General features: G+C 44.6%; 1 protein-coding gene across 3 annotated transcripts; it reads right to left on the reverse strand.

The window, feature by feature from the left end:
• Window positions 1-362: 362 nt before the first annotated feature.
• On the reverse strand, window positions 363-16,704 carry TMX2 (thioredoxin related transmembrane protein 2). Of its 3 annotated transcripts, none has more exons than XM_053562625.1 (8): window positions 16,447-16,702; window positions 2,883-2,943; window positions 2,518-2,631; window positions 1,855-1,931; window positions 1,520-1,626; window positions 1,273-1,338; window positions 1,051-1,180; window positions 363-556 (listed from the first exon to the last, which is right to left on the reverse strand). In XM_053562625.1, exons 1-8 carry the CDS (start codon window positions 16,633-16,635, stop codon window positions 410-412), a joined length of 891 nt encoding a protein of 296 aa, XP_053418600.1. In that variant the 5' UTR covers window positions 16,636-16,702; the 3' UTR covers window positions 363-409. The 3 variants fall into 3 exon arrangements, with proteins under 3 accessions (XP_053418600.1, XP_053418602.1, XP_053418603.1); XM_053562627.1 differs by lacking the exon at window positions 16,447-16,702 and adding an exon at window positions 4,193-4,328; XM_053562628.1 differs by lacking the exon at window positions 363-556 and having other exon boundaries at window positions 1,088-1,180; window positions 1,284-1,338; window positions 16,447-16,704.
• Between the last annotated feature and the right edge of the window lie 99 nt (window positions 16,705-16,803).

Raw genomic sequence — 16,803 nt, forward strand, 5'->3', positions numbered from 1 at the left:
TTCCTTGAAGAAAAATTATTAGCATTCTATACCTTAGCATTTTACCTTACAGTTCAATCTAGGTCTAACTAGGCTGTGTGGGTCCACTATAAAGAATAATGAAACCACATAGATGTCTAAGTGGTTGATAGCAGTTAACACACTGACCCAAACTTGAAGGGAAACCACTTCCTCCTCCATCATCCTCTGGTGAAACAGTTGGCCACAGCAGGGAAGACCTTCTTGTAGAATGCCTAACAATTCCCTGGAAGCCTCTTTAAAATCAAGCAGTCCCTTGCCCCACCCAGGTACAGCAAAAAAGGGGAAAATATAAATAAAAGGCTGAGGCTTCAGGCTTGTTGTTTTACAAGGAGCAGGGCCTCAAAGTAGCCTGGAACTGATAGGACAGGAAACACTGACGGTCAGGATCCTATTTGTCCTTCTTGTTTTCCCCATCTGGCACTGTGGTGTGAGTTGGAGCCATAGGCTGCTCCTCAGGGATACCGTCTCCAGCCTTTGATAACTTCTTGGCCCGCTGGTATAGCTCATTCAAGTTGAATTCTCGGATCACATTCTCCTGCACAAAAGAGATGCACACATCAGGATTTGGGTGGGAAACGAAAGTTCAGAGCCTAGGAAATAAGAAGTATTTAGACAAAGTCTAGGAAAGAGGAGAGCGAGCAAAGAACAGAAACCTTCAACTAATATGTAATACCCATTAAGTACCATCCATTATGAAAGAGTAATACCTATATTATTTAATGTAACTTGTAAAACAATCCTGTGAGCCAAGTGTTACTATCTCCAATAAAGACGAACCTAACGCCTACAGACTACTGTGCACCAGCCTTAGAGACTGAGTCTGAACTAATAATTGTTCCCTAGTACTAGAAGGTCTGGCACATAATATAAATTTGCTAAGTGAATAAATGAAATCTACTAAGCAGTACACACTCGCAAAGCTACTGTGCAAGTGGGAAGCTATGAAATCAAACCCAGGTTGGGCTCCAAAGCCCATTCACTGTTTGTTCTACATCCTCCTCCAAACCACTTGCTCATCCTTTCAGATACCTCAGAGAAGGTCCAGGAGACAGCTCGTCCCTTCTTGTCAATCTGTGGTCGCCGCATTACTTCTTTGCCACCTTGGAACAGGATCAGGGTAGGGAGTTGTTTGGTGAGGGGTGATGTACTCACTTTGTACCTACAGTGCCCAGAAAGTACTCTGTAAATGCACCTGTGTACACCACTCAAAGTGATTCCCTGCTCAGACCCTCTGTCCAGGTCTTTACATACCGTGTACTAACATCAGTGTAGCGTCCAACGTCCACCTTTCCAAAATTTAGCCCTGTACAGTTGTACCTGAGAAGAATACATTATTTACCATACTAACAGAAGAATGAAAAATCAAGGAAAATGGAAATGTAGATATTTGGAGATGGGGATGGGAGAAACATGCTTTTGGCTACCATGTGCAAAAATCAAGGCCAAAAAACTGTGAGGAAAGGCAAATTCCCACTATTCCACCCACTGCACTACTCACTTGAGTGAGAGGTCAGCGTAGATAGGAGCAAATGATTGGCAATCATTAGACCAGTTGGCAAAGAACTCCACAATCCAAGTGACCCTCTTGTCCTGCTCTAGTTCCTCCTGCCACACACAAGGAAAAGTGAGCTAGATCATATAGGCTCCTGAGAAGGTTCAGACCTTAGATTCTAACTCTTCTTCCTGGCTTCCCCTCTCCATCAGCTCCCAAAAAAAACTACAGTGCCTTTCACTTCCATTTTAAGCACTATTGTTCCTCCTAGTAAACAATAAGCTCGATTACAAACTCACCCAGCAGGGACCCAAGAAATAGAAGGAAGGAAGACCACTCACATCAATAGTTTTATCATTGAAGTACTTGATGTATTCAGGGCCCATATACAGAGGGGGTTTGCAGGTCATCAGGAACACTAAACATAGAAAGAAGATGTCAGAGGAAACATAAGATCTTATGTTGGCGGCGGCACCCGTAGCTCAGTCAGCAAGGGCGCCAGCCAGACACCTAAAGTGGTAGGTTCAAACCCAGCCAGGGTCTGCTAAGCAACAATGACAACTACAACCAAAAAATAGCCAGGCATTGTGGTGGGCGCCGTAGTCCCAGCTACTTTGGGAGGCTGAGACAAGAGAATTGCTTAAGCTCAAGAGTTGGAAGTTGCTGTGAGCTGTGGCACCACAGCACTCTACCCAGGGTGACAGCTTGAGACTCTGTCTCAAAAAAATATATATATTATGTTGGGGATTTACTCTCAAACCAATTCAAGGTTTTCAGCCACTGAAGAATAAACACTGTGGACATATGTAGAGCACCAAGATATTCCTTTCCTCTTAAAGTATGGTCTCTGTAGATTCTTATCATCTGAGCTACCAACATAATTAGATACAAAATATGCAAGGGTATGGAGAAACCTGTTTTTGGAATTGGAATTTGGTTCCCAAAATCCAATCTTCACCAACATAGTCTTACAAAGAATGTGAAGAAAGGCAGTCTCAGCTCACCTATGCAGAGTGTGATGTAAAGCAGGCCCATGCGAAGGTCCAGGCGGAAGAAAAGAATTGCGTTGGCCACTTTACTAAACATGAAGATGTTGCCTATATGTTGCTCCACAGTGACTGAAACACAGAGATGTCACAGGTCAGGCTGGGCTGCACACTCCTACCTATTCTTTGTCCTTCTTCCTGGGGCATGTTGAAATGGGAGAGAAGGGAGATGGTAGAAGACCAAAATCAAATTCAAAAACAAATTGGCATGAAATATGGGACCAGTTCATCAAATGATGCCTGCCCCTCTCATAACATGAAAGAAAGCACCTGCTGAGGGCATCAACCTCACCTAGAGAGACTGACACTCAGGCAAAACTTACTGGATCTGCGATTCTTCATCATCACAATGGCACTGAGAAACATCAGGATCTCCACTTCTCTCTGGAACAGAATCAAAGGGACAGGAATGTTATGAATAGGGCTGATTTGGACAGGTAAGAGAACCAAATATAAAATAAAAACCAAGAGATCCAAACTGGGAATAGTAACAAAAAATAACTGAAGTCAGCTAAGGTGCCATAGACTAAACACCAACCAAAAAAGGCCAGGCGTGGTGGCTCATGCCTATAATTCTAGCACTCTGGGAAGCCAAGGTGGGTAGATTGCTTGAGCTTACAAGTTCCAGATCAGCCTGAGCAAAAGCGAGACCCCCTCTCTACTAAAAATAGAAAAACTGAGGCAAGAGGATCACCTGAGCCAGTTTCAAGTGGCTGTGAGCTATGACACCATGCACCACAGCACTCTGCCTAGGACAACAACTTGAGACTCTGCTGCCTCAAAAAAAAAAAAAAAAAAAAAAAAACACCAACCAAAAGATCTAGGTTCAGGTTCTACCCCTGTTGCAAACCAGCTGGTGTCTTTCAGTAAATCATTTGATCCCTGAACTTCCTTTCCTGAATGGCAGAAAGAGGGATGCATGAGGCAGGATCTCACCTAAGATGCACATTGTGAAGGTATATAACATGCCCCCTGGGTGCGGGGCTCTTCTACAAATGGAACTTTGCCCTGGAAGTGAGAACAATGTAACCTAAATATTGTCCCCTCATATTAATTTGAATATAATTTTTTTTTAAAAAAGACTGTAAAAAAGTATAAGGTATACATCAAAACAGTATTATTACAAACAACTCAGTGTGACCCTGGTAAAATAAAACTTTTCCAGGGAAGATTTCTCAGTAACAATCCATTAAGGCTTGGTAACTGTAGCTGAAGTGACTTAAGATGCCAGCCACATACATCAGAGCTGGCGGGTTCGAATCCAGCCCGAGCCTGCCAAACGACAACTACAACCAAAAAACTGCCAGGTGTTGTGGTAGGCACCTTTGATCATAGGTACTTGGGAGGCTGAGGCAAGAAAATCGCTTAAGCCCAAGAGTTGGAGGGTGTATGAGCTGTGATGCCACAGCACTCTACCCAGGGCAACAGCTTGAGGCTCTGTCTCAAAAAAATAAAATAATAATAATCCATTAATACAGTATCTAGTTAATTCATTTGTTTCGTATTGCTTAAGTCATTCATCTCCACCTAACATTCATAGTGTCAATCCATGCACCTTCAATATAATTCAAAGTGGGATTTCAGAGCTCTTGAAGGCCCTTTTCACTGCTCTTGGCTTACAGTTCTTTCTCACCTTCTAGAACAGTGATTTTGAACTGGTGCGCTGTAGCACAATGGTATGCCTTGAAAACTTTTAAAGATCATTAGTTAGGGCGGCGCCTGTGGCTCAAAGGAGTAGGGCACCGGCCCCATATACCAGAGGTGGTGGGTTCAAGCCCAGCCCTGGCCAAAAACTGCAAAAAAAAAAAAAAAGATCATTAGTTATTTTCGAGAGAAAATACACTAAGTACAAAATTTTTTTACTCTTTTTTTGATCAACATAATTTAAGTGTGGAAGTTTAACTATAGGTTCAAATGTTCTATGAGATTAAAAAGGTTGAAAAACACTGTTCTAGAATCTAAGCACCAAGAGAACAAGAGAGAGAGACAATCACGACAAAGACATCAACAAGATAATTTCAGAGAACAATGACTGTAATGAAGAACAGGATCACAAGAAAGAAAATGTGGGGTAGGAGACTACAGTGTAGATGTACCTCTCTGTTGACAATAGAGGGGGACCAACTCATTTCAGACAAACCAATCAACTGTGACTTACAGCTAGGAGTCAAGGACCTACTTTTTTTTTTTTTTTGAGACAGAGTCTCAAGCTGAATAGAGTGTTGTGGCGTCACAGCTCATAGCAACCTCCAACTCTTGGGCTCAAGTGATCCTGAGGAAGAGGTTCCCTCAGTTTTTCTATTTTTAGTAGAGATGGGGTCTCCCGGGCAGCGCTCAGTGAGTAGGGCGCCGGCCCCATATGCCGAGGGTGGCGGGTTCAAACCCAGCCCCAGCCAAACTGCAACAAAAAAATAGCCGGGCGTTATGGCGGGCGCCTGTAGTTCCAGCTGCTCGGGAAGCTGAGGCAAGAGAATCGTGTAAGCCCAAGAGTTAAGAGGTTGCTGTGAGCCGTGTGACGCCATGGCACTCTACCCGAGGGCGGTACAGTGAGACTCGGTCTCTACCAAAAAAAAAAAAGAGATGGGGTCTCCCTTTAGCTCAGGTTGGTCTCGAACTCCTGAGCTCAGGCAATCCACCTGCATCAGATTCCCAGAGGGTTAGGATTACAGGCGTGAGCCACTGTGCCCAGCCAGGGACCTAGATTTTTAGCACTGATGTTCAACAAAATATAACTGACCAGATTTAGATATGTACATGTAAAGCAGGGGTGACACACTATGACAGACATTAGTAAATACTGTATCTAAAACAGAAATTAATAAGGGCATTCATGAATGAACCTGGGTAGGTTTAGAATTAGGACTTAACACTGTGGAAAGATGAATTTAAAAAGGAAACTGGCTCAGCGCCTGTGGCTCAAGCAGCTAAGGCGCCAGCCACATACACCTGAGCTGGTGGGTTCGAATCCAGCCCAGGCCCGCCAAACAACAATGACAACTACAATCAAAAAATAGCCATGCGTTGTGGCGGGCATCTATAGTCCCAGCTACTTGGGAGGCGGAGGCAAGAGAATCGCTTGAGCCCAGGAGTTGGAGGTTGCCGTGAGCTGTGATGCCACAGCACTCTACCCAGAGCAACAGCTTCAGGCTCTGTCTCAAAAAAATAAAAATAAAAATAAATAAAAAGGGAACTGTGGTCAATCAGGAGACCAAAGGTAGAACTAGAGGAACATTCTCCTGGGATAAAAAATCGATCTATAGCAAAGACTGGCTATCTATTCTTCAAATTGTATTTCCTTTAATTCTTAGGCATACTGCAGCTAGACTCTCCTCCAGTCTCCTGGCATCTAGGTAGAACCATGACTAGTACTCCTGAATGTAAGGTTAGTGGAAGTGATGCACCTCTTCTGGGCCCAGGCAATTAAGAAAAAGTGTGCCCTTGCATTCATTCAGCTTTCTTTCACCAAGTATGCAGCTAGACAACGTTGGCATGACATAAGGCCACAGGTTAAAGACAGAATGAGTAATGAAGCAGATGAAGCAGAGTCCCTTTGGTTTTATTTGTTGTTTTGAAAACATTTTTTTTTTTTTTGAGACAAAGTCTCACTGTGTTGCCCTCAGTAGAGTGTCATAGCATCACAGTTCACAGGAAACTCAAAACTCTTGGCCTTAAGCAATTCCCTTGCCTCAGCCTCCCAAGTAGCTGGGACTACAGGTGCCTGCCACAATGCTAGGCTATTTTTTGGTTGTAGTTGTCATTGTTGTTTGGCAGGCCCAGGCTGGATTAGAACCCACCAGCTCTGCTGTATGTGGCTGGCCCCTTTGCCACTTGAGCTACAGGTGCCAAGCCCCAAAAGAACTTTTTAAAGAAATGGTATCTTGCTATGTTGCCCAGGCTGAAGTCCAGTGGCTTTTCACAGGTGTGATCCTGCTACTGATCAGCACTACACTGATGCTGAACCTTTAGTGCAGACACTTGATTGGCAGAGTGCACTATAGCCCAGAATTCCCTGGCTCAAGAGAATCTCTCACCTTTTCCTCCCAAATAACAGGGACTAGAGGCATGCACCATGATGCCCAGCAGGATGACTCTTTTTTTTTTTGAGACAGAGTCTCACTTTCTCACCCTCAGTAGAGTGCCGTGGTGTCACAGCTCACCACAACCTCAAACTCTGGGGCTCAAGTGATTCTCTTGCTTCAGCCTCCTGAATAGCTGGGACTATAGGTGCCTACGATAACACCTGTCTATTTTTTAGAGACAGGGTTTTGCTCTTCCTCAGGCTGGTCTCGAACCCATGAGCTCAGGCAAACCACCTGCCTCCGCCTACCAGAGTGCTAGGATTACAGGCATGAGCCACCATGCCTGCCTCCCTGAGACTTTTCCTTTAAAACACAACCATAGGTGGTGCCCACAGCTAAGTGGGTAGAGTGCTGGCAACATACACAAAGGGTGGTGAGTTCAAACCCAGCCCGAGCCAGCTAAAACGACGACAACTACAACAGAAAAATAGCCAGGCGTTGCGGCGGGTGCCTGTAGTCTCAGCTACTCGGGAGGCTGAGGCAAGAGAATCGCTTGAGCCCAAGAGTTTGAGGTTGCTGTGAGCTATGTCACCACAGCACTCTACTCAGGGTGACAGCTTGAGACTTTCTCAATAAAAATAAAATAAAAACACAACTATAATACCAGGCCAGGCTCGGTGTCTCACACCTGTAATCCTAGCACTCTGGGAGGCTCAGGCAGGTGGATTGCCTAAGCTCACAGGTTCGAGACCAGCCTGAGCAAGAGTGAGATCCTGTCTTTAAAAATTGCTGGGCATCGTGGCAGGCACCTGTAGTCTCAGCTACTCGGGAGGCTGAGGCAAGAGAATCATTTGAACCCAGGAGTTTGAGGTTGCTGTAAGCTATGATGCCGCAGCACTCTACCAAGGGTGACAAAGTAAGACTCTGTCTCAAAAATAAACAAACAAACAAATAAATAAATAAAACACAACCATAATACCATTATCATACTGTTATGCTGTGAAATACACAATCACATGCTGTATTAACAACTTTTCAATCAATGATAGACCACATACACAGTAATAGTCCCGTAAGACTATAATACTGTATTTTTACCATACCTTTTGTTTGTTTATTTATTTGAGACAGAGTCTCATTATGTTACCCTCAGTACAGTGCCATAGCATCACAGCTCACAGCAACCTCAAACTCCTGGGCTCAAGCAATTCTTCTGCCTCAGCCTTCCAAGTAGCTGGGACTACAGTAGCCTGCCACAACGCCCAGCTATTTTTTTTTTTTATTGTAGTTGTCATTGTTGTTTGGCAGGCCTGGCCCAAGCTGGGTTTAAACCCACCAGCCCCCGTGTATGTGGTCAGTGTCCTGGCTGCTGAGCTACAGGCACTGAGCCCCTTTTCTATGTTTAGATACACAAGTATGTACTATGTTTTATAACAGCCTATAGAATTCAGTAAAGTAATATATACAGGTTTGTAGTCTAGGAGCAATAGGCTACACCATAAAGCCTAGTGTGTGTAGCTGGCCATCTAGGTTTGTGTGAGTACATTATAATGCTTGCACAATGACCATATGTCCTTAGAACCATCCTAAGCTGTCCATGGCTATATTTGTTTGATCTTTGTCCAGTTTCCTGACAAGCAGCTCTCTAAACCCTTAGCATCTCTATAGTGGTAAGAATGTCTTTTGCATGCTGAGATGACTGGTGGTTGGCAGCCCCTAGATAGCTTCAGAATGGGGGCTGGTCACAGGAAAGACCAAGGCATGACTACAGGGCTAAAGGTAGCTGATCAACAATTAATCGTTTAATCAACCACATCTATGTAATGAAGCTTCCATAAAAATCCATAAGGAGGCTCAGCGTCCTTAGCACAGTGGCTACAGCACCAGCCACATACACGGAGGGTGGTGGGTTTGAACCCGGCACAGGCCAGCTAAAGAACAATTGACAACTGCATAGCCGGGCATTGTGGCAGGCTCCTATAGTCCCAGCTACTTGGGAGGCTGAGGCAAGAGAATCGCTTAAGTCCAAGAGTTTGAAGTTGCTGTGAGCTGTGACGCCATAGTACTCTACCAAAGGCGACACAGTGAGACTATCTCAAAAAAAAAAAAAAGAGCCAAATTGTCTTTGATTTAAAATGTCTCTGTACAGCTGTTTATTCAAATTAGGATCCAAGCAAGATCCAGACATTGTACTTCGTTGATGTATTTTTTTGGACTTCTTTAATCTCTAACACATAACCGCCTTCCTTTTTACCCTTGATTACTTATCTATTAAAGATGTTGAATAGTTTCGTATAGTCAACTTTCCTGCTTCCTTGATTTTGCTGCTTGCATACTCATGGTGTGTTCTGATAATGAGCCTCTATGGCCTGTATTTCTTTCTTTTTTTTTTTTTTCTTGTAGAGACAGAGTCTCACTGTACCGCCCTCGGGTAGAGTACCGTGGCATCACACGGCTCACAGCAACCTCTAACTCTTGGGCTTACGCGATTCTCTTGCCTCAGCCTCCCGAGCAGCTGGGACTACAGGCGCCTGCCACAACACCCAGCTATTTTTTTGTTGCAGTTTGGCCGGGGCTGGGCTTGAACCCGCCACCCTCGGCATATGGGGCCGGCGCCCTACTCACTGAGCCACAGGTGCCGCCTCTTTCTTTCTTTTTTTAAGACAGTCTCACTCTATTGTCTCAGGCTAGAGTGATCAGGTGTCAGCCTCACTCACAGCCAACTTCAAACTCTTGGGTTCCACGATCCTCCTTCCTCAGCTACCGGAGTAGCTGGGAATACAGGTGTCTGCTATGACAACCAGCGAATTATTCTACTTTTTTTTTTTTTTTTTTGTAGAGACAGAGTCTCACTTTATGGCCCTCGGTAGAGTGCCGTGGCCTCACACAGCTCACAGCAACCTCCAACTCCTGGGCTTAAGCGATTCTCTGGCCTCAGCCTCCCGAGCAGTTGGGACTACAGGCGCACGCCACAACGCCCGGCTATTTTTTGGTTGCAGTTTGGCCGGGGCCGGGTTTGAGCCTGCTACCCTCGGCATATGGGGCCAGCGCCTTACCGACTGAGCCACAGGCGCCGCCCGAATTATTCTACTTTTAATAGAGATGGCATCCCACTATTCCTTAGGCTGCTCTCAAACTCCTGAGCTCGAGCAATCCTCCCACCTTGGCCTCCCAAAGTGCTAGGATTATAGGCATGAGCCACCACAGCTGACCTGATCAAGTATTTTATTTATTTATTTATTTATTTATTTTTCTTGAGACAAGAGTCTCACTATGTCGCTCTGGGTAGAGTGCCATGCTGTCACAGCTCACAGCAACCTCAAACTCTTGGGCTTAAGTGATTCTCTTGCCTCAGCCTCCCAAGTAGCTGGGACTATAGGCACCCACCACAACACCTAGCTATTTTTTGGTTGCAGTTGTCATTGTTGTTTAACAGGCCTGGGCCAGGCTCAAACCTTTGATATATGTGGTTGACACCCTACTCACTGAGCTATGGGCGCCGAGCCTTTATTTTATTTTTTGAGACAGTCTCACTTTGTCATCCTCAGTAGAGTTCCCTGGCCTCATAGCTCACAGTAACCTCAAACTTTTGGGCTCAAGTAATCCTTTTATCTCAGCCTCCTGAATAGCTGGGACTACAGGTCCTTGCCACAATACTGGGCTATTCTAAGAGACGGGGTCTAGCTCTTGCTGAGGCTGATATCCAACTCCTGAGCTCAGGGGCTCCATTCACCTTGGCCTCCCAGAGTGCTAGGATTACAGGTGTGAGCCACCGCAAAGGCCTTTGATCAAGTATTTTAAACCTTAGATGTTTAACAAACCTCCCAATATCAAAATGATAAATTATGGGCCAGGTGCAGTGGCTCATGCCTATAACCCCAGCACTTTGGGAGGCCAAGGCAGGTGGATTGCTTGAGCTCAGGAGTTTGAGACCATCCTGAGCCAGAGGGAGACCTCATCTCTACTAAAAATAGCTGGGCCTGGTAGCAGGCACCTGCAGTCCCACCTACTTGATACTATTCAGCCATTAAAAAAGATGGATGCTTGACATCTTTTATATTAACCTGGATAGAGCTGGAACTCATTCTTCTTAGCAAAGTATTGCAAAAATGGAGAAGCAAGAATCCAATGTGCTCAATTCTTTTTTTTTTTTTTTTTGTAGAGACAGAGTCTCACTTTATGGCCCTCTGTAGAATGCCGTGGCCTCACACAGCTCACAGCAACCTCCAATTCCTGGGCTTAAGCGATTCTCTTGCCTCAGCCTCCCGAGCAGCTGGGACTACAGCCAATGTACTCAATTCTAATATGAAACCAGTAGTTGGTCTAATACATGTCCACTTAAGAGAAAACACAAGGCTGGTGCAGTGGCTCACGCCTGTAATCCCAGCACTCTGGGAAGCTGAGGTGGGTGGATTGCCTGAACTCAGGAGTTCGAGAGCAGCCTGAGAAGAGTGAGACCCTATCTCTGAACAATAGCTGGGCATGGCCCAGCATCTGTAGCTCAGTGGTTACGGTGCTGGCCACATATACAGAGGCGGCGGGTTCAAATCTGGCCAGGGGATGCTAAACAACAATGACAACAACGAAGTAGCCAGGCATTGTGGCGGCTGTAGCCCCAGCTAGTTTGGAGGCTGAGGCAAGAGAATCGCTTAAGTCGAAGAGTTTGAGGTTGCTGTGAGTTGTAACGCCACAGCACTCTACTGGGCAACACAGTGAGACTCTGTCTCCAAAAAAATAAAAAAAGGGAGCTCTCGTAGCTCATTGGGTAGGGCACCGGCTACATACACTGAGGCTGGTGGGTTCAAACTCTACCCAGGCCAGCTAAAACAATGACAACTGCAACAGCAACAAAAAATAGCCGGGTGTTGTGGTGGGTGCCTGCAGTCCCAACTACTTGGGAGGCTGACGCAAGAGAATCGCTTAAGTCCAAGAGTTTGAAGTTGCTGTGAGCTGTAATGCCACAGCACTCTACTCAGGGCAACAGCTTCAGACTCTTTCTCAAAAAAAAAAAGAGGAAAACTTAAATCAATTCAATTCAAGGTGGAGGGTGGGGATTAAGGGGGCAGGGAAAGGGGAGGAGGGTGTGCTCCAACTTAATGGGCACAATGTTAGGGTGTATGGCACACTTCGTGGGGGCAGGACACAATTATAAGAGAGGCTTTACTTAACAAATGTAAACAATGTAACCTAATTTGTTGTACCCTCAACCTGAAACAATAAAGAAAAAAAAGGCTAAAAAAGAAAAGGTGAAATTAAATCTTTTTGACCTCAAACTAACTTTTGATCATTCCCAATGTGCCCGTGAAAATTTAAGAAAATTCATGTCAACCTTATTTGGTATATTAAATGATACTGAAAATACTGTCAAGTAAGAAATTATGTTTACACTCGGCCCCCGTAGCACAGTGGTTACGGCACTAGCTACATACACCGAGGGTGGCCCAGCTAAACAATAATGACAACTGCAACAAAAAATAAAAAAATAGCCAGGCATTGTAGTGGGCGCCTGTAGTCCCAGCTACTCTGGAGGCTGAGGCAAGAGAATCGCTTAAGCCCAAGATTTGGAAGTTGCTGTGAGCTGTGATGCCATAGCACTCTACCAGGGGTGACGTAGACTCTGTCTCTAAATAAATAAATAAGAATTTTTTTTTTTTTGTAGAGACAGAGTCTCACTGTACCGCCCTCGGGTAGAGTGCTGTGACGTCACACGGCTCACAGCAACCTCTAACTCTTGGGCTTACGTGATTCTCTTGCCTCAGCCTCCCGAGCAGCTGGGACTACAGGTGCCCGCCACAATGTCCAGCTATTTTTTTTTCTTTTTTTGTTGCAGTTTGGCCAGGGCTGGCTTTGAACCCGCCACCCTCAGCATATGGGGCCGGCGCCCTACTCACTGAGCCACAGGCGCCACCCAATAAATAAGAAATTATGTTTAACCCTTTTCTTGACTTATGTTTGTATGGGTATTTATGAATATGTATTCCAAAATTGTATGAAATTCCTAAAAATCTGCTATGTCTTGGGATATGGTATCAATCATAATTATGTCTATTATATTAAGTGGTTGTAGGCCAGAGAAAATAACCAAATTTTCCTGCCAATTACATTTTTAAGAATTTTTTTTTTTTTTTTTTTTTTTTGAGGCAGAGCCTCAAGCTGTCACCCTGGGTAGAGTGCCATGGCCTCACAGCTCACAGCAACCTCCAACTCCTGGGCTCAAGCGATTCTTCTGCCTCCGCATCCCAAGTAGCTGGGACTACAGGCGCCTGCTACAATGCCTGGCTATTTTTTGGTTGCAGCCGTCATGTTGTTTGGCGGGCCCAGTGTGGATTTGAACCCCCCAGCTCAGGTGTATGTGGCTGGTGCCTTAGCAGCTTGAGCCACAGGCACGGAGCCATCCTGCCAATTACATTTTCAATCAAGGCCATTTAAAGTCTTGACCACAGTTAACTACTGTATTCTTTTTTTTAGAGACAGAGTCTCAGCTTGTCGCCCTCTGTAAAGTGCTATTGAGTCATAGGTTCACAGCAACCCCAGCTCTTGGGCTTAGGATTCTCTTGCCTCAGCCTCCTGAGTAGCTGAGACTACAGGCGCCCACCACAACACCCCGGTATTTTTTCTTGTTGTTATTGCAGTTTGGCCAGGACCAAGTTTGAACCTGACACCCTCTGTATACGGGGCCAGCACCCTACTTAACGAGCCACAGGCGCCGCCCTTAACTACTGTATTCTGCTGCTTATTTTTTCTGGAAACTCTCTGCAAATCCAAAAGTATTGTTTTCATGGAGGTTCCTGAAAAAGATATCAAGAACTCTTAAGAAATAAAGGTTTCTGGCCGCGAGTGGTGGCTCACAACTGTAGTCCCAGCACTGTGGGAGGCCGAGATGGGTGGATTGCCTGAGCTCAGAGGTTTGAGACCAGTATGAGCAGCAGTGAGCCAGAGTAAGACCCCGTCTCTACTAACACCATCAAAAATGGCCAGACGTGGTGGTGGACGTCTGTAATCCCAGCTACTGGGGAGGCAATGGGACAGAGCATCGCCAGAGGAAGAACATTTAAAAAAAGAAGAAAGAGGGTGGCGCCTGTGGCTTAGTCAGTAAGGCGCCGGCCCCATATACCGAGGGTGGTGGGTTCAAACCCGGCCGGGGCTGAACTGCAACCAAAAAATAGCTGGGCATTGTGGCAAGCGCCTGTAGTCCCAGCTACTTGGGAGGCTGAGGCAAGAGAATCGCTTAAGCCCAGGAGTTGGAGGTTGCTGTGAGCTGTGTGATGCCATGGCACTCTACCAAGGGCCATAAAGTGAGACTCTGTCTCTACAAAAAAAAAGAAAGAAAGAAAATGAACAACAACAACAAAAAAGAGTACTTCAAATGAAGAAGAATGAACAAGCAAGCTGAAATTAAAAATAAAAATAAGAAAAAAGAAATAAAGGTTTCTGATACCTTTGAGATAATATCATTGGACTGGATAAAAACTTTCAGAACTCTAATGAAAGAAAAAAAAACCGGATTCATAAAATTGTTAACATCAAGCAACACAAGTTTTAATTACACGGGACTGAATTGATGAAAGACTAAAATGATTTTTTTATTCCTTTTGTTTGAAATATTGCTGATTTCTTTTGTTTTCTGTTATAGAATTAAAAAAAAAAACCCTTGTGTTTCTTTTAACCTATTGGTAGCTTTAGCAATTGGGTAAAGTATACTTTTATAAACAGAATTAAAACATTTATCTTTCTCTCTACCTGATCCCTCCAGAGTTTAACAACTATTTGTAGGCTTGGCGCTTGTAGCTCTGTGGCAAGGGCGCCAGCCACATACATTGGAGGTGGCGGGTTCGAATCTAGCCCAGGCCTGCCAAATAACAATGACAACTATAACCAAAAAATAGCTGGGCATTGGGGCGGGTGCCTATAGTCCCAGCTACTTGAGAGACTAAGGCAAGAGAATCACTTAAATCCAAGAGTTTGAGGTTGCTGTGAGCTGTGATGTCACTGTACTCTACCCAGGGTGAAATAGTGAAACTCTGTATCAAAAAAATAAAATAAATAAAATAAAATAAAAACTATTTGTGAGTATTCCTATTCTATGCCAATATAATCATCCACATAAGTTCTATAAGAATCAGTTTTCTTTCTAGGATACAATTAAAAACACTGGTTATTTTACCAGGGCTTTGATTGGAATGTCATATTTTCAGATATGAAGAGACAGCTTTAAGAACTAAAATTGACATTATAAAGCCAAAAGAAGCCTTTGGATAAACTGGCCTGGAACCCTAAATACCTGGTTCAAATGGTTACTTTACAGCAAGTAAAAAATTTCAATTTCTGACAAGCCCAGGAAACTCAAGATATTTGGAAAATCTAAAGAAGAGGAATTCACCTAATTCATACAGGTATGACAGACACAGTCTTGGGATGAGTCAACTACTTGGCTTAGCTTCTTAGCACCAAGAAGTCTAACCTGAGATTCCTTATGCAAAGTTCTGCAAACCCAAGTTAAAAGAGCCTGTATAATAAATCACTGTTCTTGCTAAACTTATGTAAATAATCAGGCCAAGATCTTATCTATGATTTATCTTTGGTAGAAATGGGAGACTGCAAAGAGAAAAATTATGTTTCAGAAGAAAACTACAGTGTACCTCTTATGAGATTCTAGGCCTGTCCACTGTTTTTGACTGAATCTTGAATTTTTGGTTTGCTCCAATATCTGGCTGCAACTCTCCAGACTAACATTTTCAATTTTTCACCCACCTTTATGAATTGGAATCACTAAGAATTAAAATTGCCTTTTTCCAGCCAGCTGCAGTGGCTGACACCTGTAATCCTAGCACTCTGGGAAGTCTAGTCAGGTGGATTGACTGAGCCCAAGAGTTAGAACAGCCTAAGCAAGAGCCAGACCCTGTCTCTTCTGAAATTAGAAAAACCAGCCAGGTGTAGTGGCAGGTGCCTACAATCCCAGTTACTTGGGAGGCTGATGTCAGACTTTTATTCCCTTATCCCCCTGAAGAAGGGTGTATAATAATCTGTACCCAAGGGGGTTATTTGCTAATCATTCTACTCTAAGGCAATTCTCTCCTCCTATAAACCTACCTTTTGTCTGCTGATTTATCAACAAATAAGGGGAAGCTTTCCCTTGGTCCCTCCTTTATACTACATAGCAGAGAACATAAAGCTTCAACTTTTTCTTTGAGCAGTCCCTTTACTTCCTCCAAGGAAGTGCAGCAACGAGGTTGGAACAGCTATCTTTACAATGTATTTTTTACAATTCTTTTTCAATAGGCCTCACAATTTTATACATTTTTGCATCCTCAGGATCCAGTATTGTGCCTACCATAAAATGTGCACTCTGGCAATGCTTACTTAACTTGGAATTGGCTGATATAGTGTGTAGGTACTATGGCCATAAGAGTAGTTTCAAGTCCCAGGCAACCCACTAGTTTTGTGACCTAGGCAAGTCGCCCTACCGCGCCCAGATCAATTTCTTCATCAATAAAACAGAAATACCACTACTTGACTTGTCTACCTCACTGGCTCCTCAGAAGGCTTCACAAAAACGCTGTACATGTGTAGGGTTTTGGTAGGGTAGTTGACTACCATGAATGGTGAGATGAAAAGAAGCCTGGCCCCAAAAGTCAGTAGACCGTGGGCTTTCGTGCAGGGGCTATGACTAACAGGCTCCCTGTTTTCTCATCTTAAACATGGAGATACAGACTCCATGACAGTCAGACCTTACGCTTTAATAATCTGCCAGTCCGCTACAAGTTCGGAACCTCAGGTGTCCTCAGAAAAGTAAACCCCAAGATTCCTAGACGCACCACAGGAGCAGGGACAGTCAAGGTCGCGGGATACTAAGACCCGGTGCGCTCACCCAGTCAAAGTCACAAGGGTTGCCATCCTCGCGTTGGGTGGGAAGACCGTGGCAGAGCGGCGGCAGTTTCCTCATGAGGAGGAAAGCAGCAGAGAGCAGGGCAGACAGAAGGTAGTAAGGTCGAGCTAGCCATTGTGAAAGTCGGGGCACCGAATACACCAGAGCAATTAAAGGCGCCAGAACGGCCATTTTTTTGGCCCTAGCGGCGTCCGCCGCCGTCGGCGTCGTAGCACCCCCGCATTGAGCTCTCTATTGGGCCAAATCTCGAATGCACTGCCTCCAAACACCAAAGTAGGTCTCTGATTGGGCAGTAGGGCAGATCGGCCCTGAAAAAGGGATTTGATGTATTATTGGTCA

This window comes from Nycticebus coucang, chromosome 14 (assembly GCF_027406575.1).
Source record: "Nycticebus coucang isolate mNycCou1 chromosome 14, mNycCou1.pri, whole genome shotgun sequence".
Classification (NCBI taxonomy): domain Eukaryota; kingdom Metazoa; phylum Chordata; class Mammalia; order Primates; family Lorisidae; genus Nycticebus; species Nycticebus coucang.